The sequence below is a fragment of the Amblyraja radiata genome, chromosome 34, assembly GCF_010909765.2.
Source record: "Amblyraja radiata isolate CabotCenter1 chromosome 34, sAmbRad1.1.pri, whole genome shotgun sequence".
NCBI classification, from domain to species: Eukaryota; Metazoa; Chordata; class Chondrichthyes; order Rajiformes; family Rajidae; genus Amblyraja; species Amblyraja radiata.
The window spans coordinates 2,777,585-2,803,999 of NC_045989.1; the positions used below are offsets into that span (position 1 = coordinate 2,777,585).

A 26,415-nucleotide genomic window follows, 5' to 3' on the forward strand; every position below is an offset into this window, starting at 1 on the left:
CATTGTACATTCCCTTTTCCCAATTTGACACTGTTCAGATAATAATCTGCCTTCCTGTTTTTGCCACCAAAGTGAATAACCTCACCTTTATCTTCATTCACATTCTGAAAGGGACCTGTTAATCCCTACTCTTTGTTTCGTGTCTGCCAACCAGTTTTCTATCCATGTCAGTACTCTACCCAAAATACCATGTGCTCTAATTTTGCCCACTAATTTCCTGTGTGGGACCTTATCAAGATGAGGAGGAAGAGGGTGGTGAATCTGTGTAATTCATTGCCAGAGACGGCTGTGGAGGCCAAGTCATTGGGTATTTTTAAAGCAGTGATTGGCATGTTCTTCATTAGGAACAATGTCAAAGGTTACGGGGGAAGGCAGGAGAATAGGGTTGAGAGGGAAAGGTTGATCAGCCATGAATGAATGGTGGAGTAGACTAGATGGGCCGAATAACTGATGAACATTAACTTGTTCAAACCTGTTCTATGATATCCCACTTTCTCATCCACTCCCTACACACTACAGGCTATTTACAAAGGCAAATTTACCTACAAACCCGCACGTCTTAGGGATGTGGGAGGAAACTGGAGCACCCAGAGGAAACCCACAGGTCACTGGTTGAACGTACAAACTCCACTCAGACAGGACCCTGGGTCAGCATTGAACCCAGGTCACTAGAGCTGTGAGGCAGCATCTCTACCAGCTGTGCCATCAAGCTACCTGTAAGTTGACCCGTTGGCCTGAATGGTTCCGGGCAGGAGAGTTGGGTAATATCAGCCAGCCAACACAAGTCATGTGGGTTTGTGGGGACCTTGGGAGGACAAAGTAAGAATTGTCAGTCCTGTCCACCTCCAACGGTGGGCCTGTGGCAATTTGTGGAGACCATTTCAATGAGGAACGTCTGAGCAGTGGGCATTGCAATGCAACAAGAATCAAGAGAGCGAGGTTGTGAGGTCAGGACAGAGATGAAGGGTGGCACAATGAGTCTGGTACAGCTGTTCAAGCCTCAGAATGCCAGAGATGCGGGTTCAATCCTATCTCACGCTGTCTGTGTGTCCTTGTGACCCAAGAGTTTCCTCCTGCTGGTTAAGTTCCTCTCACGTTCTAAAGACCTGCAGTTTGCAAAGTTAATCGGTTGCTGTAAGTTGCACCTTGAGTGCGGATGAGTGGTAGAATTTGTGGAAAGTCAATGAAAGTGTGGAGAGAATAAAAATGGGATTATTGTAGGATTAGTGGTTGTAGGATAGGTGGTTGATGGTCAATGTGGACTCAGGCCAAAGGGCCGATGTATGTGCTATCTGCCTGTCTCCGTGATGACCACTGTCCACGCTGGGAACACCCTGCTGCGTTTATCGCAATAATAGACACAAAGTGCTGGAGCAACTCAGCGTATCAGGCAGCATCTCTGGAGGAAAAGAATGGGTCTTGATTCGAGTCAGGACCGTCGCCTATTATTTTTCTTAGCAGAGATGCTGCCTGACCCGCCGAGTTACTCCAGCACTTTGTTTCAATCTTTGGTCATAACCAGCAACTGCAGTTTTATCTGTCTCCATTCTGTTCACCACACTTTCACTTCCAACTGGTTCACGGAGTTTACGCACCAGCTTTGTGGAATGTTTCAGCATTCAAGAATATTAAAGGGAGTGAGATAAACAGATAAACATCACTGGATTGTAATATTAAATAACCAGGAATTGGCATTGGTGTTAGGAAGAGAATATCAGAACATTAGCTGAGAATTAAAGGACTTTCCTTTGGGAAGGAGATGAGGAGGAATTTCTTCAGTCAGAGGGTGGTGAATCTGTGGAAATCATTGCCACAGAAGGCTGTGGAGGCCAAGTCAGTGGATATTTTTAAGGCAGATATTCATGATTAGCACGTGTCAGGGGTTATGGGGAGAAGGCAGGAGAATGGGGTTGGGAGGGAGAGATAGATCAGTCATGATTGAGAGTAGACTTGATGGGCCGAATGGCCTAATTCTGCTCCTATCACTTATGAACTTATGAAAAATTAGTCACACACACGCACACACACGCACATGCACACAAACGCACGCACACGCATACATACACATACACACACACGCATACATACACACACACACACTCTACTTACAACTGCGAGAGTCGAAGAGTCCTGAATGGCTGCCAAGACAAGCTGATGAGGCGATTGCCCGAGAGATTACTGCAAATTCAAGAACAAAGGAAAAAACATTGTTAGTGACTTTCATTCGACTGTCTTTGATGGACTAATATATTAGATATATATATATTAGATATATTAGATATAATATATATTAGAAACTAATATATTTTCAGAGGATAGACACAAAATGCTGGAGTAACTTAGCGGGACAGGCAGCATCTCTGGAGAGAAGGAATGGGTGACGTTTCAGGTCGAGACCCTACTTCAGACTGACAGACTTCAGACTGACAGTTTTTGTGTCTTTGGTTTAAACCAGCATCTGCAGTTCCTTCCTACACATCTTTTCAGAGGCATCAGCTGAATATGCCATCAGTCATTATATTAACACTTTGACAATATTAACACATTAACAATCAGAAGAACCTCGCTTTGTTCAACTCGTTCATTGGAGTTAGATTAGAATACTTTTGTCCTCTTTATTAGCAGATATAGGAATTTAGCGAACAACATAAAAACTAATAGTAAGAGTTTTTATAGCTATATAAAAAGAAAAAGGGTGGCTAAGGTGAACGTTGGTCCATTGGAGGGTGAGACTGGAGAGTTGTTGGTGGGGAACATGGAAATGGCAAAGGCATTAAACGAGTATTTTGTATCAGTCTTCACCATAGAAGACACAAAAAATATTCCAACGCTGGATAAACAGGGGGCGGTAGGAATGGAGGAGCTAAATACTATTAAGATCACCAAGGAGGTGGTATTAGGGAAATTAATGAGACCGAAGGAGGATAAATCCCCTGGGCCTGATGGATTACATCCAAGGGTCTTGAGGGAGATAGCGGTGGGGATTGTGGATGCATTGGTGATAATTTTCCAAAACTCCCTGGAGGCAGGAACGGTCCCAGTGGATTGGAAAATGGCCAATGTAACACCTATATTTAAAAAAGGAAGTAAACAGAAGGCGGGTAACTATAGACCGGTTAGTCTAACATCGGTGGTGGGTAAAATGTTAGAGACAATTATTAAAGAAACACTAACGGGGCACTTGGATAAACATGACTTCATCGGACAGAACCAGCATGGTTTTGTGAAGGGGAAGTCCTGTTTAACGAATCTGCTCGAATTCTTTGAGGAAGTAACAACCCGGGTGGATAAAGGGGAACCGGTGGATGTGGTATACTTGGACTTCCAAAAGGCTTTTGACAAGGTGCCACATAAGAGACTATTGCTAAAAATAAAAAATTATGGGATTGGGGTTAATATATTAGCATGGGTAGAGGATTGGCTAACAAATAGGAAGCAGAGAGTGGGGATAAATGGTTCATACTCGGGATGGCAACCGGTAACTAGCGGGGTTCCGCAAGGGTCGGTGCTGGGACCCCAGTTGTTCACAATTTATATAAATGATTTGGAGGAGGGAACCAAGTGTAATATATCAAAATTTGCGGACGATACAAAAATGGGAGGAAAAGTAGGGGATGAGGAGGATAGGAAGAGTCTGCAAAAGGATATAGATAAGCTAGGTGAGTGGGCAACAACTTGGCAGATGAAATTTAATACTAATAAATGTGAAGTCATTCACTTTGGGAAAAAAAATGATAGGGCAAGTTATTTTCTAAATGAGGAGGAGCTGCGTTGTAATGCAACGCAAAGGGATCTAGGGGTATTAGTACATGAATCACTAAAAGTTAGTATGCAGGTGCAGCAAGCAATCAGGAAGGCCAATGGAGTTTTGGCCTTTATTGCTAGGGGGATTGAGTATAAAAACACGGAGGTCTTGCTGCAGCTGTACACAGTATTAGTGAGACCACATTTGGAATACTGTGTACAGTTCTGGGGTCCATATTTAAGAAAGGATGTACTAGCCCTGGAGGCAGTGCAGCGGAGGTTTACAAGATTAATTCCTGCAATGAGGGGATTGACATATGAGGAAAGGTTAAGTAGGCTGGAACTCTACTCTTTGGAGTTTAGAAGAATGAGAGGCGATCTCATTGAAACATATAAGATCGTGAGGGGCCTTGATCGGGTGGATGCACCGAGGATGTTCCCAATGATCGGGGAAACTAGAACTAGGGGACATAGTCGCAGAATAAGGGGGGGCTCTTTTAAAACTGAGATGAGGAAGAACTTCTTCACCCAGAGGGTGGTTAATTTATGGAATTCACTGCCCCAGGGAGCAGTGGAAGCAGAAACGTTAAATATATTTAAGTCTAAAATAGATGGTTTTTTAGCTGCCAAGGGGATAAGGGGCTACGGGGAGAGGGCAGGGATATGGACCTAGGTATGGTTAGTATAGTAAGACCTGAGTGATCTCCTGGACAAGTGTCGATCGCCTGGATTGGGGTCGGAGAGGAATTTCCCGGATTTTTTTCCCGAATTGGACCTGGGTTTTTATCCGGTTTTTTGCCTCCCCCAGGAGATCACGCGGTTCTTGGGGTGGAGAGGGGTGATAGCGGTATAAAGGGGAGGGTAGTGTCTTGTGTTCTGTGTCTTGTGTCTACTGTTTGTGGGTAAGTGTGTCTGTTTAGTGTTCAGCCATGAGCGAATGGCGGTGCGGGCTCGACGGACCTGGTGGTCTACTCTCGCACCTACTTTCTATGTTTCTATGTTTCTATATCCCATCCCCAGAAGATGCCCAGCTATGTCCAAAGGTGCGAGACCTTTGTTTAATTTAATTTTATTAATTGTGGGTGAACAGGTATCTCCTGGTGAAAATATTCCTAAAATATAGCCTGACACCAAAGAACAAGCCAGTTTGGTGAATAGAATTATCAACATTAACTTTAGACTTTAGAGATGTAGCATTGAAACAGGCCCTTCGGCCCACCAAGTCCATGCTGACCAGCGATCCACCGTACACTAGCACTGCACACTAGGGACAATTTACAATTTACAGATGGCAATCAACCTACAAATCTGTGCGTCTTTGGAGTGTGGTAAGAAACTAAATCAGCTGGAGAAAACCCACGCAGGTCACAGGGAGGACATACAAACACCATACAGACAGCACCCATAGTCAGGATCGAACCTGGGTCTGTGGCGCTGTATGGCAGCAACTCTACCACTGTGCCCTAAGGCAGTACCTTTTCTAACTATGTGTAGGATGTTTACACTGAAGATAGACACAAAATGCTGGAGTAACTCAACGGGCCAGGCAGCATCTCAGGAGAAAAGGAATAGGTGAAGTTTCGGGTCGAGACCCTTCATCAGACTGACCCGATGACTGCCAACATGTCAGTCTGATGAAGGTCTCGACCCGAAACGTCACCCATTCCTTTTCTCCAGAGATGCTGCCTGACCCGCTGAGCTACTCCAGCATTTTATGTCTGTCTTTTCTAACTTGGCTTCTTTGGTGAGGTGCAGATAGACAGACACCATCTCTGCTAGCGGAGTGGTTGAAAGAAGGGAAGAGTGTGCAGCGGGAGGCTGTGCTGCCTGTTGCCAGTGTTTACAGTGGTGGGCAGCTGAATGTCCCGGCACAGGCAGTCAGAAGATGGCCAGCCCACTGGAATGACCAGATCTGAAGCCTGACTCCTCGAGTCACAGTGAGTGAGGTGTCCGAGGGCTACTAGACCCCAACCCATCCACACAGCTCTTGTGATGTTTCTGGTCGACACCTTCCTACAGACGGACACTCTCAACAGCAGATGCTGGTTTACACCGAAGATGGACACAAAAAGCTGGAGTGACAGGCAGCATCTCTGGAGTTAAGAATGGGTGACGTTTCGGCTCGAGACCCCTCTTCTAAATGGCCTGTCCGGCTGAGTTACTCCAGCGTTTTGTGTCTATCTGCGGTGTAAACCAGCATCTGCAGTTTTTTCCTAAACACAGCTTTAGTTCTCCACAAAGTGGGGATATTAACAAATATGCTGAACTCAAGCAACATTTGAGGAGAAGACTTTTTAAGTGGTTTTGCAATTGCTCAGCTTAAGGGGCTGTCCCACTTGGGCGACCTAATTGGCGAGTTTCGAAGAGTTTGAAAAAATGACATGTTGAAGACCTCCTTTGACTGTTGAAGACCAGCTACGACTAACTTTGGAAAAATTAGACACCGAATAGTGGACACTGGAGAGTGAAGATCTCCTTCGATCTCCTTCGACCTCCCTTCGACCTCCCTTCGAATATGATGAAGACTATCTACGACTACCTTCGACTACCCTCGATTACCTACGACTAACATGCCGACCTACTATGACCTACAACAACTAAACCTATGAGTAAAAAAAGTTGAGATTTTTTCCATGGCGACCTTTTTTTACTCGCGGGCATTTTTATCATATTGAAAAAAACCGCCGTGACCTAGCTGAGGCATCAAGTACGTGAAGACCACTCTCGAGCATGAAGGAGAGTTGCAAAGACCTCCTACGACCTCGTGTCGACCATGCTGCGAGTATGAGTCGAGGGCAAACTCGCCAGAACTCGTGGATTAGGTCACCCAAGTGGGACAGCCCCTTTAAGTTGAAGAGACCCTTGTCTGATCTTTCACCTTTCTCTGCAGACAGGCCCAAGTATTCTCCAGGCCAGAGTGGACTGGAAGGGTCCCGACGTGAAACGTCACCCATTCCTTCTCTCCATAGATGCTGCCTCGCTTGCCCGCTGAGTTACTCTAGCATTTTGTGTTAGCTCTCTGTCCTGCTCTGTTTACAGTCTTTACTGCTCTTCCATTGCTTTGAGAGAGATCTGTAATGATGATAAAGTGCTCAGGGACCTTCACTTCACACAAACCCTGGATCAGAAGCGATTGAAGCTGCATAATAGGTTCAAGTGAGAACACCTCAAGGAACAGCAAGTGTCTCATCAGAAACCAATAGTTTGTACTTTTCTTTTATATACTTGTATCCATTTGTTTCCACTGTTGCTGATAAATAACGCATACTGGTTATTGATGCCAGCACCGGGCTCCCTTACATACAAACACATCAGATTGCAGAGAACACTTACATTCAAAGTGAATTAAAAGCCTCTTTGCTTTACCGAAGCTTTTTTTCAACATTGGACAATTGTCAGAACATATATTCCCAAAGCAATCCCGTGCATTGACCCAGCCTTGAGTCAATGGTCACCCAGGGACTAGCTGGCCCTATTGGTTGATTGAATTGATTGATTGAAAGATACAGCATGGAAACAGACGCACGGCTAATCGATAACCTGTTCACACTAGTTCTATGTTTGACGAAGGGTCTCGACCCAAAACGTCATCTCCGCTCCAGAGATGCTGCCTGATCCATTGTTACTCCAGAATTTTGAGTCTATCTTTAGCAGTGCATCCACACCTCAAAAAATAATTCCAATTACCTGGAATTTGATGGTATTTCCTGGCCCGGTAAGCCGTCCCCAACTGCACACGCGCGTAAATCGGGCCCACTGTGCACGTGCGTGGTCGGCGCCATTTTGAATTGTAAAGCGGCTGACGAGCCTCCCCCAACTGCACAGGCGTGGGTGATCTTAAATATACAGGTACATACTCCGCAAATCATCCCGCGGGCCTGATTGGACCCTTTGGCGTCTCCCCGTGCATGCGCAGTGGGCCTGGATTTCATTTCCCAAAAATTACCCGAAGACAACCGGAATTTCCCGAATTTCAGGTAATTCCCTTCATAGTGTAAACACTGATTTCTAGTTCTATGTTATCACACTTTCTCATCCACTCTTTACACACTGCGGGCAAGTTTCAGAGGCCCATTAACCTACAAACCCACACGACTTTGTGATGTTGACCTCCGGAAGCGAGGGCGTTCCTACCCTGTCCTCATCAACACAGCTGTTATAGAGATCGTCAACGGATTCAAGTTCTTGCGCATCCATATCTCCAGCCATCTAACCAGGTCCCTTCACACTGATGCAGTGATCAAGAAAGTGCATCAGCATTCTGACAGCATATTTACAACATATTTAGATGGCTGAGGAGATTCGGCATGTCGATGAAGATTCTCTCGAACTTCAACGATGTGCCAGAGAGCAAGTATACTGATGGGATGTATCTCAGCCTGGTGTGCCAACTGCTCTGCTCTTGTCCACCTGTACCTGCAGAGATTGGTGAAGATCGCAGGCTCCTCACTTCATCCCATCCAGTCTACCTTCATGGGTGTGTTGCATCAGGTATCATCAAGGATCCCTGCCTCCCCGGCCATTCCCCTTCTCTCTTCTACCTCCTGAGAGAATATACAGAGGCTTAATGAGCCTGCCCCACTGTGGCGACTTTTTACACGACTGCAGGAGACTTTACAGTCGCCATATAGTCGCCACATATTCGCGGGTGGTTGCTGGGGAGTCGCCTTCATGGTCGTGAGAATTTCCCACATTCTGGGAACTAGTCCTTTACTCTCTCTACACCAACGACTGCACCTCCACAGATTCCTCTGTCAAGCTTCTCAAGTTTGCGGACAACACAATCCTGATTGGACTGATCCAGGATGGGGAGGAATCTGCCTACAGGCAGGAAGTGACACAGCTGGCGTCCTGGTGCCATTGCAACAACCTGGAGCTCAATGATCTTAAGATGGTGGAATTGATTGTAGACTTTAGGAGAGCTCCCCCTCCCCTCCCCCCACTCACCATCAACAAAACCACATCTGTGGAGTCCTTTAAGTTCCTTGGTACCATCGTCTCCAAGGACCCTAAATGTGAGGCTACCATCTACTCCACAGTCAAAAAGGCACAACATATGTACTTCCTGCGGCAGCTGGGAAAACACAATCTGCCACAGGCAATGATGGTCCAATTCTACATGGTCGTCGTAGAGTCTGTCCTCACCGTCTCCATCATGGTCTGGTTTGACTCAGCCACCAAGCACGACACCTGGAGGCTGCAGCGCATTGTCCGATTAGCTGAGAAGGTTATTGGCTGCAAACTTCCCCCCCATCGACGAACTGTACACTGCAAGGGCCATGAAGCGAGCGGGTAAGATCATCTCTGACCCCTCTCACCCTGGCCACAAACTCTTTGAATTACTTCCCTCTGGAAGGCGACTCCGGACTGTCAAAGCCGCTACAGCCAGTAGCTCTACTCAATAACCAAAAATCTGTAGCCTCCTTTTATTCTTTACGTTTTAATGTTTTATGTTTTATTCTTAATGGTTTACTGTATGTCGTGTTGCTACTTGCGATCGGAGCACCAAGGCAAATTCCTTGTATGTGTACATATTTGGCCAATAAACTTATTCATTCATCAGATTTTAATCAAGGCCATTTTTATACATTTTGGTTTCACCATGTAGAAATTACAGCAGTGTTTATATATTGTCCCCCCATTTCAGGGCACCAAAATGTTTGGGACACAGCAATGTCATGTAAATGAAAGTAGTCATGTTTAGTATTTTGTTGCATATCCTTTGCATGCAATGACTGCTTGAAGTCTGCGATTCATGGACATCACCTGTTGCTGGGTGTCTTCTCTGGTGATGCTCTGCCAGGCCTGTATTGCAGCCATCTTTAGCTTATGCTTTCAAAAAGGAACTGCAGATGCTGGAATATCGAAGGTACACAAAATTGCTTGTGAAACTGCCTGAAGAAGGATTTCGGCCCGAAACGTCGCCTATTTCCTTCGTTCCATAGATGCTGCTGCACCCGCTGAGTTTCCCCAGCAATTTTGTGTACCTTTTAGCTTATGCTTGTTTTGGGGGCTAGTCCCCTTCAGTTTTCTCTTCAACATACAAAAGGCATGCTCAATTGGGTTCAGATCAGGTGATTTAATTGGCCACCAGAATTGACCATTCTACAGCAAGACAATAATCCTAAACATACTGCTAAAGCAACAAAGGAATTTTTCAAAGCTAAAAAATGTTCAATTCTGGTGGCCAATTAAATCACTTGATCTGATTTTTTATAAAATGGCCTTTTATAAAATCTGACAATGTGCACTTTAACCACATGTGATTTTTGTGTTACAAATCTCAAATTGTGGAGTACAGAGGCAAATAAATAAATGCTTGGTCTTTGTCCCAAACATTATGGAAGGCACTGTATATCCTGAATGTTAGACATAAGGATCTAGCAACATTTACCCATTGCATAGCTTAGAGAGATTGCCCCCAAAAACCCACCCAGTGCACACTTCAGGAATTCAATGTTTCTTTCCTTCCTTATCTCAATCAGCACGTTTTTAAAATCAAAGCTTCTGTTATCCCAACTCATCTCGCTGATCATCTACACAATCCATTTTCCAAATGCCCATTCACAGTTTCAAACTATGCTACTAGTTTTAGGAGTGAGAATATGTGTAGTGGGGCTTGGCGTATCAAGGGGTGGGGGATAGATACAGTAGACCATCAGCCATAGACCTGATGGGGCAGGGAGTGAGGAGATCAGGGCTCCACCAAGAATCTTCTGGGATGCCTAGAACTAGGTGGCAACCAAGCGGTGGATGCCTGAACGTTAGAAGATGACATTTGCCTTAATAGTCATAGAACCTAGAAGAGTACAGCACAAGAACAAGCCCTTTGGCCCACAATGTCTGTGTCAAACATGAAGACTAACTCTCATCTACCTGAGCACAATACCCATATCCATCCATTCCCTGCACATACAAGAGCCCACACAAAGATCTTTTAGTCGCCACTAATGTTTTTGCTTCAAACGCCACCTCCGGCACTCACCACCTGTGTAAAAAACTTGCCCTGCAGGTCTCCTTTAAACTTTGCCCATCTCGCCTTCAAGGTGTGTGGTGGCCTCCGTTCAACGTAATGGGAAACTATGGCCCAGACACTGCTCCATGCTGTGTTTTGAGGGGGTCCACTGGAGTTTTTGTTTAGTACATCGGATGCGAGGTTCACTAAATACTGTTTCTCGTTCAAGCTTGTGCAAGCTTCACTAAAGCTGACATTGTGGATTTCAGGTACTGTTCACATCTTCTTGCAGTTCTCATGATTCAGCACAGCAACATCAATCCCTGCAGGGAGCTTGTCAAAGGGTACGCCACGTGTTAATAGAACTCTTGTCGTTACAGGATGTATTACCAATTGAGCAAATGGATTCTGGAGTGACGGAAAGGGGTGGGAGAGAGATCCCAGGAGACAAGGATAGTGAAGATCTGTGTATACTTAATGTGACCCGCCTCCGAACTAACCCAAAACATCATCTAACCATGTCCTCCGGAGATGCTGCTTGACCTGCTGAGTTACTCCAACATTTTGTTTAGAGATACAGCGTGGAAACAGGCCCTTTGGCCCATCGAGTCCGTGCCGACCAATGATTCCCGCACACTAACACAAACCGACACACACTCAGGACAATTTATGATTTTACCAAGCTAATTACACAACAAACGTAACGTCTTTGGAGTCTGGGAGGAAACCGGAGGGAAAACCCACGCAGGTCATGGGGTGAAGGTACAAACTGTACAGACAGCGCCCATAGATCGAACCCGGGTCTCGAACGCTGTGAGACAGCAACGTCACCGCTGCGCCACCGTGCCGCACAACATCTGCATGGCAAATCAGCATTTGCAGTTCCTTGTGTGTCTGCACTGGAGAGGTGCTCTGTGCAAGGAGACCAGAGAGAACCTCCTGGGCTACAGCCAGGTGTTCCTGGGACAAAGGTACTGGGGAGAGCTCTGGGTGTAAGCTGTGAGGACAATGCAGGGGATATCGATAGGTCAACTGAATAGGCAAAGACGATGCAAATGAGATATAATGTCAAAAAATGGGAGATCATTCCCTCTGTTTGAAACATTTGTGAGGTAGATGTTTTTTTTGAAACAGAGAGAGACTTGTACATATATTACTGAAAATCAATATGCGAGTTCAACAGATAATTGGGAAGGCGAGTGGTAGGTTGGATTTTTTTGGCAAGAGGATTTGAGTACAAGAGTAGTGATGTTTGCTCCTATTATGTAAGCTCTTGGTTAGCACCTGGAGGATTGTGTATGAATGTAATCCCCACAGGAACGATACACCAGCAGTGAAGATCCATCATATTGATCCCTGCCATGACAGACTTGTTGTATGAAGAGCGATTAGCAGACTGGCCTGATGCTCACGTGAGTTTACAAAAATGAGACATCTCAATGAATCTTTAGAGGCTTAATGGAACAGAAGAAGATGTGACACAAAAAACTGGAGTAACTCAGTGGGTCAGTGAGCATCTATGGAGTAAAGGAGAAGGTGTAATTTCAGGTCGAGACCCTTCTTCGGAAGTCTAAAGAAGGGTCTCGACCCGAATCATCACCTATTCCTTTTCTCCAAAGATGATGTCTGACCCAATGGGTTACTCCACCTTTTTATGTCTATCTTCAGTTTGAATCAGCATCTGCATTTCCTTCCTACAGATGAAGATTTGATATTTCTGCCAGCTGGGAGTCTTGGCAAGAGTCCTCGGTATCAAAATAAGGAATCGGTCAGTCATGAAAGAGATGGGAGGAAATTTCTTCACCCAGAAGAAAGAGAATATTTGGAATTGTCCACTCCAAGAAGGCTTTGGGGGCTCAGAGGTGAAGTACATTGTTCTATGGAACGACAGAGGTTGCAGGGAGACCCAAGAGAAATATATACAATCATGAGAGAAGTAGGTAAGGTCGACAGTCAGAATGGAAACAATCAAATAACACAGGGCATTGTTTTAAGGTAAAAGGGGGAAAGTTTAAGGAGATGTAAAGAGCAAGTGTTTTACAAGCAGGTTGGTGAATATCTGGAGCATGCAGCTAGGGGTGGTGGCTGAAACAAATACGTTAGTTGCACTTTAAAGACTTTTGGATGAATGGATGGAATGGAGGGAAATATGTCAGATAAGTGATGGTCTTGGCATCTTGTTTGGCACAGACATTGTGGGCCAAAGGGCCAGTTCTTGTACTATACTGTTTATGTACATATAAAACAGAGATTTATAGATTTTGGACATTGAACATGACATTGTAGATAATTCGCCGTGATCATGTTGAAATGCTTAAAAAAGAACTGCAGATGCTGGAAAAGTCAAAGGTAGACAAAAATGCTGGAGAAACTCAGCGGGTGAGGCAGCATCTATGGAGCGATGTTTCGGATCGAGGACTCGTCGCCTATTCCTTCTGTCCATAGATGCTGCCTCTCCCGCTGAGTTTCTCCAGCATTTTTGTCTACCTGTGATCATGTTGAATGTTGGTGATCGCACGACGGCTTACTCCTGTTTACTCCTGCTTCACTTTCATGTCCATATGTAAGGCTATGAGTACAGTCTGAAAGCTTCCACTTTAAGGCAGCCTCCTGTGCAGGCAAATGCAAAAGCCCCCCTCCCTCCCCTTTGCCTCGTTCCACAGGCTGAAGGATTAGTCTGGAGGGAGGAACTGCAGATGCTGGTTTTCACCGAAGATATGGACACAAAATGCTGGAGTAACTCAACGGGGCAGACAGCATCTCTGGAGAGAAGGAATGGGTGACGTTTCGGGTCGAGACCCTTCATCAGACTTTGTTGCTGGTCGAGCCCTGTGACCAACTATCTTTCTGGACTCATGTTATTCTCAAACTAAGGATCCAGAGACGCTGCCTGTCCCACTGAGTTACTCCAGCAATTTGTGTCTATCACAGAAGGAAAAATCTTCTCTCCTTGGCTGTGGAGTAATTCAACAGTCGGCAGCAAACTGCAGTGATGTTGCTGAGATGCACAGTAGCAGCCTGGAATAACTCGATGCCAGGGAGCTAGGGTGACTATGACCCTGACCTTCACAAGCTCAGCACTTCAGTTCAGTTCAGTTTTGTTTAGTTTTCTTTTTGTTTTGTTTTATTTCGTTTCTGTCAGTTTAGTTCAGTTTAGTTTAGTTCAAGTGTAAGTTAGGTTACTGGGAAACACAGTTCTCAGGTGAAGCAAAGAGCACAGTTATGAGCCTGTCCCACTTTGGCGATTTTTTAGCGGACTGCAGGCGACTGTCAAGTTGCCGGCACTTGCCTGAAAAACCGGGAACTTGAACGGCGACTGTCAGAGTGGAACACACACACGCACGCACGCACGCACGCATGCACGCACGCACGCACGCACGCACGCACGCACACACACACACACACACACACACACACACACACACACACACACACACACACACACACACACACACACACACACACACACACACACAACGCAAAGGCGGGGACCAGGGCAAGCGGGGGGAGCGCTGTCTGAAATTCACACAGTGCAAAGCCAAGGTGATACACACACACACTGCGATGAACAGGAAGGTTGGCAGCTAGCATAGTGTAGGATAAGTCCTTTAAAAGAGGGGGTTAGAGGGGGGAGAAGGAGTGGAGATACATTTTAAGAAGCCAGACGACTTTTAATTAGCCAGAGATACACAGCTGTGAAGTTTGGCGGACATTTAGCTTGGCTGACATTTGGCGGACAGTTATCCTTGGTTCTGAAAACTACTGCTTACGTTTTTTTTCCCCAATGAGCCAATGAAAATGATCGGTCAGCAAAGGCGATTATCTAAAACCACCTACAACTGCCTCAACTACCTACAACTACATGGTGACCCCACTACAACTGCACCTAGGACTACAGGATTATTGATTATCTCCATGGCGACCAATTTTTGGTCGCAGAAAATATTTCAACATGTTGAAAAATTGGCGCCGACCATACTGAGACCACGACTAGGTCCCAGAATGCGGGAACTCCTCGCGACCATGAAGAAGAATCACCAGAGACCACCAGCGAACATGTGGCGACCATGTGGCAAGCGCAGAGTCTCCTGCACTCGCCTAAAAAGTCGCCTAAGTGGGGCAGGCCCATTCGATGGAACTGCAGTTGCTGGAATCTTGAGTGTAACATGATGTGCTGGGGTAACTCAGCAGGACAGGCAGCAACTTGGTTTAGTTTAGAGATACAGCCCGGACACAGGCCCTTCGACCCACCAGGTGCGTGCCATCCAGGGATTCCCCGTACACTTGGGACAATTTACAAACCTTACCAAAGCCAACAAAACCTACAAACCAGTACATCTTTGGGAGATCTCAGATCTCGTACAAACTCCGTACAGACAGCAACCATAGTCAGGATCAAACCTGGGCCTCTGGTAAGGCAGCAACTCTACCGCTGTGCCACCGTGCCGCCTGTATTTGTGAAAGGAGGGCAGGAAAGACACAAGGAACTACAGGTACTGGAAGTGTTGGTTGTATAAACAGCAGGATTACAGGAGCTCAGTAAATGCTGGTTGTCCAGGGAGTAAACAAGAACTGGCAGTTTTCAGATCAATGTGGAAATTCACTGTAATCCAACTTTACATGCCTCACTGCCTTTGATGTACTTTTGCAGATTATATTGTGGGCAAAAGTGTGAAGGAGAATGAAAATCCAGTCAAATCAAAATTCTAATAGGTATAACAGCACACAGAAACGTGTAATATTTGCAGTGTTTGACTCCTATTTTCTGAGTGGTGTGAATGTCCATAAATTCAAGAAGCAGAATAAGGCCATTCGGCCCATCAAGTTTACTCCGCCATTCAATCATGGCTGATCTATCTTCCCCTCTCAACCCCATTCTCCAATGTGTTGGTGCTGGACCTGCTATTTAGGTACAGAAGAGGATGGTGGTGTAGGTGGGGTCGTGCAGGATGTTGTTTCCAGGTGTCCTGATGAGGGCTGTGGCTTTACTGGAGCAACAGAGAGGACACTCAATGCAGTCTCGCAAAGGGTGCAGTACATGCGACGATCTCTCAAATCAGCTGAGTGACTGCAGTTTTTAGTCACTCATATTTCCCACTGACCTTGATTCAAACTGCATTCAACTCTCGTGATCGCCAGCCCGTGAATGTGGACAAAAGACCCGCTGGCTTCCCCCGCCTTGTACACGTCATCAAGACCAAACCTATCCCCCACACCTGATGGAACAAGGATCTCTGCACACATTCTCCGCAGCCTAGGTCATCAGTGCTCTTTCGCCATGAGGCATTCAAAAACTTCTCACAGCCTTTAATAAGTTTCAAATCTTTCTCAAAGTGAAATCTATAGTAGCAAGTCTTTAGAAAGATCTAAGCAAGTCTTTTCTAATTCAGAAGATCTTAATCAATTATTCTTAATTAATGGGCTTTCTAAAGTGTTACTTTGGTGTCACACAGATATTTGGAGTGAGTTTTCACCAATTCTTTGGGAAAGTTTCCTTGTACCTCTGCAGACCGGTACAAAATCATTAGGAGGATTAACTCGGGTCGACCCTAAACGTCACCTATTCTTTCTCTCCATAGATGCTGCCACACCCGCTGAGTTTCTCCAGCATTAACTTTGTTGGTGTTGAGCTACTGAGCCAAATGCCTGTTGCCTCATTGATCTCCATGTGAATGTTAAATGTAAAGGGCCTGTCCCACGTACGTGTCCTTGGCACGAAAATTACGCAACCTCGTCGACGCATTGAGGCGCTCGGGCATTGTATGGCCACGTGGGGCCGGTCCCACTGAGAAGCGCGGACGGGTATGGAGTTGTGTGTGACATCGCGCAGGGCTCCGAAATTTTTGTAGCGAACTAAATCTTCGCGCACAAACGGCCTGTCGCGTAACTGACGGCCAAAGTGGGACAGGCCCAAAACCCTGGCGCGACGCAACGTCTCACCTCCAACAGCAGCAGAAGCAGGCAAGCGATCGCCGAACTCAGCCTGGGGCTCATGGCCGTGGCGGTCTGAATCCGCCCCCACTTCTACTCCCAGAGCGGGGCCAAGAAAATTGAAAATAGACACAAAATGCTGGAGTAACTCGGTGGGACCGGTAGCATCTCTGGAGAGAAGCAATGGGTGACGTTTCAGGTCAATCCCCTTCTTTCAAACTGAATAAGAGTCTCGACACAAAACATCATCCATTGCTTCTCTCCAGAGATGCTGCCGGTCCCGCCAAGTTACTCCAGCATTTTGTGTCCATCTTCAAATGACGTCAAGCACTCCAGACGGCTGTGCTGACGAATGAAGTCACGCAAAACCTTCGCGGGACCTTCGCGCCTCAACGCGACCACGAGGTCGCGTATTTAGCGTGCCAAGGACACGTGAGTGGGACAGGGGCTTTAGTCTTCACCAGTACAGTCGGTGGAAGAATATTATAACATGGAAAGCAACTTTGAAGAACTTCCACCTTACACTGCAGTTCAGTTGTACGTTCTCCCCGTGACCTGCGTGGGTTTTCTCTGAGATCTTCAGTTTCCTCCCACATTCAAAAACGTACAGGTTTCTACGTTAATTGGCTTGGTAAATGTAAAAATGTACCTAGTGGGTGTAGGATAGTGTTAATATGCGGGGATCGCTGCTTGGCGCGGACCCGGTGGGCCGAAAGGGTCTGTTTCCGCGATGTATCTCTAAACTAAAAAGTAGCACTGCAAAAATCCAGGCCAAAATCCCCAATACATAATGCTCCCTTCAAGGAGTAGGCGGCACAATAGAGTTGGTTCACAGCACCAGAGATCCAGGTTCGATCCTGACTATGGGTGCTGTCTGCATGGAGTTTGCATGTTCTCCCTGTGACCGCGTGGGTTTTCTCAGAGTCCTCCAGTCTCCTCCCACTCTCCAAAGACGTGCAGGTTTGTAGATTAAATTGCCGATTGCTCACCTCACCGTCGCGGAGCTGGCCGAGTCCAGAGTGGGTGGAGCTGTGGTGGACGCTGCTGCGGCCCGACCTCCGGAGATTCGGTGGCTGCAACTGCGGGTTTGGCGGACAGTGACACCGGGAGCCCGCGGGTCACTGCTGGGAGACCGCTTTTCGAGGCTTCCGCAACGGCGACTTCTCCCGCCCGAGTTGCGGGGTTGAAGAGCTCCTGGAGCGGGGCCTTACACCATCGCCCCGCGCGGCTTGGAATGGCCGCGGGACTGCGAGCGCACGCCGGGGGCTCTAACACCAAGACCCGGTGTGCGACCTTGCATCACCCGGCGTGGCTTTAATGGCCGCGGGACAATTCGCCATCGCCCGCCGGGGGCTTTGACTTTGACTCTGACATCGGGGGGGAGAGTGCAGTGGAGAGATAAGTTTTTTTGGCCTTCCATCACAGCAATGTGATGGATGTTTATGTAAATTATGTTGTGTCTTGGGTCTATTTGTTTGTAATGTATGGCTGCAGAAACGACATTTTGTTTGGACCTCAAGGGGTCCAAATGACAATAAATTGAATTGAATTGAATTGAATTGTCCCTAGTGTGTAGGATGGAACTAATGTACGGGTGATCACTGGTAGGTGCAGACTCGGCGGGATGAAGGGCCTGTTTGCACGCTGTTTTTCTAAATTAAATTAAATACTGACCGCAACTTTTAAGGACTTCCACCTTGGACTGCCTGAAGTTGTAACATTTTTACAAAGTAGTAAAACTAACACATATGTTACTGGTGATGATATAGACGATGATGTAGAGAGATAAAAGAACAATGAATGAAAGATATGCAAAAAAGTGACGATGATAAAGGAAACAGACCATTGTTAGCTGTTTGTTTGGTGAAAATGAGAACTTGGTGCGACTTGGGTGGGGGAGGGATAGATAGAGAGAGAGAGAGGGGGAGAGAGAGAGGGAATGCAGGGGCTACCTGGTGAGAGAAATCAATATTCATACCACTGGGCTGTAAGCTGCCCAAAGTAGAAGACATGTTGAGAAATTGTGTCCATTCATGGCAATTGACTGATGCACAGGCAGTGGATCAGCCTTTCAGCATGTGTTAGAATGGACTTGACCTCCGAGTCACCTGCCTTTGGTTGACCATGCAGATGTAAGGATGAACGTAAGAACTCATCCCTCCACTTCCTGCAGCAATTGTAAATATTGTAGGAAGAAACTGCAGATGCTGGTTTAAACTGAAGATAGACACAAAATGCTGGAGTAACTCAGCGGGACAGGCAGCATGTTTGGAGAGAAAGAATGGGTGACGTCTGAAGAAGGGTCTTGTCCCGAAACATCACCCATTCCTTCTCTCCAGAGATGCTGCCTGTCCTGCTGAGTTACTCCAGCATTTTGTGTCTATCTTCAGTAATTGGAGATACCTTGGTAAACCTGCGACATTCATTGTCAATTCACAATGAGGACCAGGAAGCAGGCCTGAGGTTCTCCACTGTGGCATTGATGTCCACCACACAGCAGTGTCGATCTCGGCATTCACAAGGCTGCGTAATACTCATAGTTCACCAATCACACTAACTCTTCTTCATCAATGTTTGTTCCATGGAGACAGTGTTCAGGAGTTCATTGGTTAGTCAAGTCAAGTCCATTTTATTTCTATAGCACATTTAAAAACAACTCTCTTTGACTAAAGTGCTTTACATCAGTGCAGGTACTAACATGCTACATACAATGGTACATAGATCAACAATACATAAATACATACATACAGCGCTCCCTCAAAGTTGGCTCAAAGCTCATAGTAGCTGGGGCATTTGGATACAGAAGTCACTTTAGGTCAAGGTTGTGTTTCCCTTCCTTTCCATAGTTTAGTTTAATTTAGTTTAGTTTAGTTTAGATTTGTTTAGAGATTCGGCAGGGAAGGAGGTCCATGCACCAAGGATCCCATGTAACCTGTTTCTCTCGCGGTTCACAGACTCGCCAGCCGCCTGCCACTATTGTGGGCCGGAAGAGTCTGTGTACCACGTGTATATAGAATGTTTGAGGTTGCAGCCACTGTTCCAATATCTATAGGGGCTGGTCCTTCTGGCTGCACTTCACACGCACCACCCTCATCTTTGGACACCCTGTGCGTAACGGAGAGTGTAGGGCCGATGATGTCCTGGTTGGGTTACTTCTGGGCCTGGCCAAGCTGGCCATCCGCGAGTCACGGCATCAGGCAGAAGGGGGCTCTGCCCGAGCCGGCTACCTGCCCCTTTCCGGGGTTACCTCCGTGCCAGGGTGGTACTAGAGAGGGGCCACGTGCTGTCCACGGGCACCCTGGGGATTTTCTAGACCGCTGGGCACCGCGGGGGGTGGAATGCATCCTTAATAAGGATGGTGATATAGTTGTATAGATACCCATGGCTATCAGGACTACACTTCTTCCCACCCTGCTTCCTGTAAGGACTCCATCCCCTACTGCTAATTCCTCCGTCTACCCCGCATCTGCACCCAGGGTGAGGTGTTCCACACCAGGGCATCGGAGATGTCCTCATTCTTCAGGGAACAGGGGGTACCCCTCTTCTACTATAGATGAGGATCTCATCAGGGTCTCTTCTATACCCCGTAACTCTGCTCTCACTCCCCATCCCCCCACTCGTAACAAGGGCAGAGTCCCCCTTGTCCTCACCTTCCACCCTACCAGCCGTCACATACAACAAATAATCCTCCGACAATTTCGCCACCTCCATCGGGATCCCACCACTGGCCACATCTGCCCATCTCCTCCCCTGTCTGCGTTCCACAGAGGCCGCTCCCTCCGTAACTCCGTGGCCAATTTATCCCTTCCCACCCGCACCACCCCCTCTCCTGTCACTTTCCCTTGCAACCGCAGGAAATGCTACACTTGTCGCTTTACCTCCCCCCTTGAGTCCATTCAAGGACCCAAGCAGTCTTTCCAGGTGCGGCAGAGGTTCACCTGCACCTCCTCCAACCTCATCTATTGCATCCGCTGCTCTAGATGTCAGCTGCTCTGCATCGGTGAGACCAAGCGTAGGCTTGGCGATCGCTTCGCCCAACATCTCCGCTCGGTTCGAAATAACAAACCTGATCTCCCGGTGGCTCAGCTCTTCAACTCCCCCTCCCATTCCGAATCCGACCTTTCTGTCCTGGGTCTGCTCCATGGCCAGAGTGAGGACCACCGTAAATTGGAGGAGCGGCCCTTCATATTTCGCTTGGGCTGTTTGCACCCCAGTGGCATGAACATTGACTTCTCTAATTTCAGGTAGTCCCTGCTTTCTCCTCCCCTTCTCAGCTCTCCCTCAGCCCACTGGCTCCATCTCTTCCTATCTTCTTCCCGCTCACCCACACATCAGTCTGAAGAAGGGTCTCGACCCGAAACCTCGCCTATTTCCTTCGCTTCATTGATGCTGCCTCGCCCGCTGCATTTCTCCAGCTTTATTGTCTACTTTAGTTGTTTAGGGGTATGCCATTTAAGAATATTTGTTTTAGGTAATTGGGTGATTTTGTATTATGGCGGTGGGTTTGGTTGGTATTGATTTGTATTGTATATATTATTGCAATAATTGATTATATTTCTTTTTTAAACCCCCCCTCCCCAAAAAAAAGTTCCCACGCTGAATCTCTAAACAAAAAACACTAAACAAAATGATGGAATAACTCAGCGGGACAGGCATCATCTCAGGAGAGAAGGAATGGGCGACATTTCAGGTCGAGACCCATCTTCAGAGGAGGGGGTGGGGCAAAGATAGAATGTAGGTGGAGACAGTAAGACTAGTGGGAGAACTGGGAAGGGGAAGTGGATGGAGAGTGGCAGAAAGCAAGGGCTATCTGAAGTTGGGGAAGTCAATGTCCATACCGCTGGGAAGCAAGATGCTCAAGCCACATATGAGGTGCTGTTCCTCCAATTTGCACTGGGCCTCACTCTGACAAAGGACGAGGCCCAGGACAGAAAGGTCTGATTAGGAATGGGAGGGGGAGTTGAAGTGCTGAGGCACCCGGAGATCAGGTAGGTTAAGACGGACTGAGCGGAGGTGTTCAGCGAAATTATCTCCAAGCCTACGCTTGGTCTCGCCGATGCAGAGAAGTTGACACCCGGAACAGCAGATACAGTAGATGAGGTTGGAGGAGGTGCAAGTGAACCTCTGCCTCATCTGGGAAGACTGATTGGGTCCTTGGATGGAGTCGAGGGGGAGGGTAAAGAGACAGGTGTTGTATCTCCTGAGGTTACAGGGGAAAGTACCTGTGTTAATCCTGGCCAAATTGGAGAGGCTAGGACTTTAAAATAGGGTAAAAGCTTCAGGGCTGCTGAAAGATTTGGTCAATTTGGAATTTCTCTCTGCAGAGCTGGGACAAGTTGCGGAGTGGTGCCAGTGTGTCTAGAGCCTAGATACAAGCTGCAAGAAAAGAATAAAAACATCTGCAGACCCTGTTAATTAGGTGCAAAATGCATAGAATGGATTGGATAGCTGAAAACCAGACATACACCTTGTTAATAATGTTGCAGAGTTCTACTTTGTCGAGTGTTGATTGGATGAGGTATTGACCCTTGTCTGGGTTTATTTCAGATTAGGCTAAATGTTTCTAAATTGGCTTCCTTGAGAAACCCGGTTTGACAATAGACAATAGACAATAGGTGCAGGAGTAGGCCATTTGAGCCTGCACCGCCATTCAATGTGATCATGGCTGATCATCCCCAATCAGTACCCCGTTCCTGCCTTCTCCCCATATCCCCTGACTCCGCTATTTTTAAATTTGAATACAATGTATTAAGCTGCTGTATTATTGGGTTAGGGAAATGTCTATTATGTATGGGGTTAATCGATATCTGGTATTGGATTGTAAAGAGACCACCCCCATGTGGTTCGGCCCCTCGTGGTCCCGAGACATATAAAAGTCCGCTACCACGAGGTCCAGCGTCGATCTTCTGGGAGAGCGTTTGGGAGTGCGTGACCTTCTGGAGTGTCTCTGTTAGAGCGAGGCCTAGTGGGCTTGATCAGGCAGATGCGAGGATCAAACCCGCGGTGGGAAAGGTACCGTGGTTGAACTGTAATTGTGTTTTGTTAACATAAAGATTAATTGATCAAGTGCTTGATTCAGTGTTTTGGGTGGGAATGGACGAATTGACTAGGGAGTTTGTGAGGGAACGGTCTCTGCGGAAAGCAGAAAGGGATGGAGATGGGTAGATGTGGCCAGTAGTGGGATCCCGTTGGAGGTGGCGAAAATGTTGGAGGATTATATGCTGTATCGATGGCTGATGGGGTGGAACGTGAGGGCAAGGGGGACTGTCCTTATTATGAATGGGGGGGGGGGGGGAGGAGTAAGAGCGGAGCTGCGGGATATCGAGGAGACCCTAGTGAGAGCCTCTTCTATAATGGAAGGGGGGAACCCCCATTCCCTTAAGAATGAGGACATCTCTGATACCCTGGTAGTGAAAAAGCAAGTTGCAATTGGAGGCACAAAGGCTACGATCTGGAATTTTAGGGCTTACATTGTTCAGAGTTATGGTGATGAAGGCTGAATTGTAGTCAATGAACAGCATCCTGACATGGGTGTTCTTATAGTGAAGGTGATTAGTGCGTGTGAGATGGTAGCCACCAGCAGACTTGTTTATCGTGTTTGTGAATTGCAGGGGGACCAGATGATCAAAAAGGTCATTGCTATGTTGCTGAATATGTATGAAACGTAGAAGAAGAGACCACTTTAAGCTTCAGAATGCTGCAGATGAATAATGATGTTGGAAAGCAAACAAGGTTGAAGAAAAGGGCACATGTGGAACATAGATAAGATTTTTTTTTAAAGGAGAAAGCTCAGAAGGAGATAAGGAGAGGAAGGAGGAAGTGCCAGAAGTGAATCTAAACAAAATCAGTGATCTCAGGATGGATCAGAGAAAGAATTGCTGAACATGAGCTAAAACCCTCGACAGGAGACGGCATTGATTTAGTAAAGTAGAAATAGTCAGGGAAATTTAACCAGTGCATTATTTCATCTTCTATCTATACTATTACTAAAACTCTCATCTTGACCACTCCACCAGTCGTGAGTGAGTGAACTGTGTCCAAGAATCCATTCGGCCCACAATGCCCATACTAGCCCTCTGGAAACCAGTCCCTTTGACCCACATCACCCATTCTAGCCCTCCAGAAAGCACCCCCCCCCCCCCCGGCCACTGCCTGAAGCCGACCCTCTCCCCAGCTGCAGAACGCAACCAGAGATGCAACAAGAAAGAATGGACTGAATAAATCTCCTCTTTAACATTGTTGTTATATTTTAAGAGTTATTCACATTTTAAGCTTTATTAAATCCCTTTTTCCACTTGCCGTGCCCGTCAGCTGCGCCTGCGCAGTAATACCTGCGCGCTCTACGTCACAATGGGAACCCAATGGGAGGGAATGGCTGCGTCGCCTGAGAACCGCTAAGAATGGATGGATGTGGGGGGGGGGGGGGGTTAGGGGGGGATGGAGTGAATGCGTGGGCGGGGGGGGAAAGGGGAAGGGCAAGGGATGGAGTGGGGGGGGGGAGGTGAGCGGAGATCAGGGGCGTCACAACGGGAACCCATCAGCCGCGCCTGCGCTGTTGGGGGCTATGCGTGAGTGGTGGAATATTGCGTTGTGGGACCAGGCCTCCCGTGTGAGAATGAAACCCAACAGGTCCCACTTAGTCTAGTTGCTCAATAAATAGGAAATTGGGGTTTTGGGGAAGAGGTGAATTAATTGAAGAAGTTAAAAGCAGGATGATGATAGTTAAAGTAAAGCAAAGAAGTGGAGATATTAGTTAAGTTATTAAGTATCCTGGTACTATAACGCTGGATGTCTGGACGTTTACCATTTTCATGAAGGAAACATATATCCATGAAATTTGAATTGAATTGAAAGAAAGGGCAAGGAAACAGGCCCTTCAGCCCACTAAGTCCATACTGACCCGCTCACACTAGTTATATGCTATCACACTTTCACATCCAGGGACAATTTACAGAGGCCATTTCATCTTTGGGACGTGGGAGGAAACCGGAGCACCTGGAGGAAACTCACGCAGTCCCGGGAAGAATGTGCAAACTCCACACAGACAGCATCTGAGGCCAGGACCGTGAAGCCGTGAGACAGCGCCTCTACCATCTGTAACACTGTCGCGTCATGTACATTAGTTTACAATTCCCTGCGGGAAGAGGCTGGAATTTGACACTAAAGATAACATTTTAACATAAACTGGAGGAGAGAAATAATCTCATTGAAACCTACTGGATAATGCAAAGCCTGGATAGAGTAGGTGAGCAAAGGAAGTTTCCTGGAATCGGAGCGTCTAGAACTAGAGGGCACAGCCTCAGAATAGGACGTACCTTTGTAAGAGAGATCTTTAACCAGAGGGTGGCACGTCTGTGGAATTCATTGCCACAGATAGCTGTGGAGGCCGTCATTGTGTATTTTTAAAGCAAAGATTGATAGATTCTTGATCAGTAAGGGCATCAGGATTATGGGAGTAGGCAGAATGGGCCTGAGAGAGAAAATTAGATCAGCCGTCATTGAATGGCAGAGTAGACTAATTCTGCTCCTATGGTCTTGTGGTCTTATTTACTTTGGTGACTTGCATGGTTAGTGAGAGTGTAGATTGTCCAGGGTTGTGGCCACTGATGGAAGAAGCAGTCAATCCCTTTGCCCAATGTCCGGCCATGCTGTACCATCTGGTGTTGATGTGGAGGGCCAGTCTTACAGCTCCTCCATCTCCTGCTCTCCCTGCACTCAATGTCCAGAGACTGGGCATCAGGTGGTCCAGCCCTTAGACTCCCCGGCAGTGAGTGTGGTCAGTGGTAAAACCACGTCCAATATATACATTTACAAATGTATGGCATTCAGTGATATCTAATGGCACAGCGGTAGAGTTCCTGCCTTACAGCGCCATAGGCCCAGGGTCAATCCTGACAATGGGTGCTTGTCTGTACAGAGTTTGTACGTTCTCCCCGTGACCACGTGGGTTTTCTCCAGGTGCTCCGGTTTCCTCCCACACTCCAAGACGTACAAGTTAGTAGGTTAATTGGCTTCTGGAAATTGACCCTGGTATCCAGGATATAATTAGTGTCTGGGGTGATTGTTGGTCCGCATGGACTCGGAGGGCAGAAGGGCCTGTCTCCAATGCTGTATCTCTGAAGCAAACTAAACAACTAAACTGAACTATATATTTGAAATGGATTCTTTTAAAATATGAAAAACATTTGTTACCAATAAGCACCTCATATTTCATGAGCAAAATCCTGGACTCACGGGAGTTGAGATGGCTTAACCATGGCAGGTCCATTCAGAACCTGAAGCATTTTCCAGCTATTCACCCCCACCCCATCCCCCTCCCACCTATATCACCCACAGAGGGTATGGAGAGAAGGCAGGTACGGGAAACTGAGTTGGATGATCAGCCATGATCATATTGAAGGCTCGAAGGGCCGAATGGCCTACTGCTGCACCTGATTTCTATGTTTCTGTTTCTATATCCCTCAAACCGTCTATACATTTCACGTCTCCTCTCTCCTTACCCCAAACCCTTTTGAGTTACATTTATCTCTAGCCTTTGTCACTTAATCCAACCATACGCCATAGTCATAGAGTGATACAGTGTGGAAACAGGCCCTATGGCCCAACTTGCCCAACACCAACCAACATGTTCCAGCTACACTAGTCCCACCTGCCTGCCTTTTTTATCCCATAATCCTCCAAACCTGTCCTACCCATGCACCTTTTAAACCTAACAATAGCACCTGCCTCAACCTATTTCCTCTAGTAGCTCATTCCACCCTTTGTGTAAAAACCTTATCCCTCAG

At 46.8% G+C, this 26,415-nt stretch overlaps 1 protein-coding gene across 2 annotated transcripts in view; it reads right to left on the reverse strand.

The window, feature by feature from the left end:
• Positions 1–26,415, reverse strand: part of ntrk3 (neurotrophic receptor tyrosine kinase 3) — a 999,514-nt gene that overhangs the window by 500,146 nt on the left and 472,953 nt on the right. For both annotated transcript variants that reach the window (XM_033050347.1, XM_033050348.1), the window contains exon 4: positions 2,110–2,178. In XM_033050347.1, the coding sequence (XP_032906238.1) occupies positions 2,110–2,178 (69 nt within the window). The remainder of the gene's footprint in view (positions 1–2,109; positions 2,179–26,415) is intronic.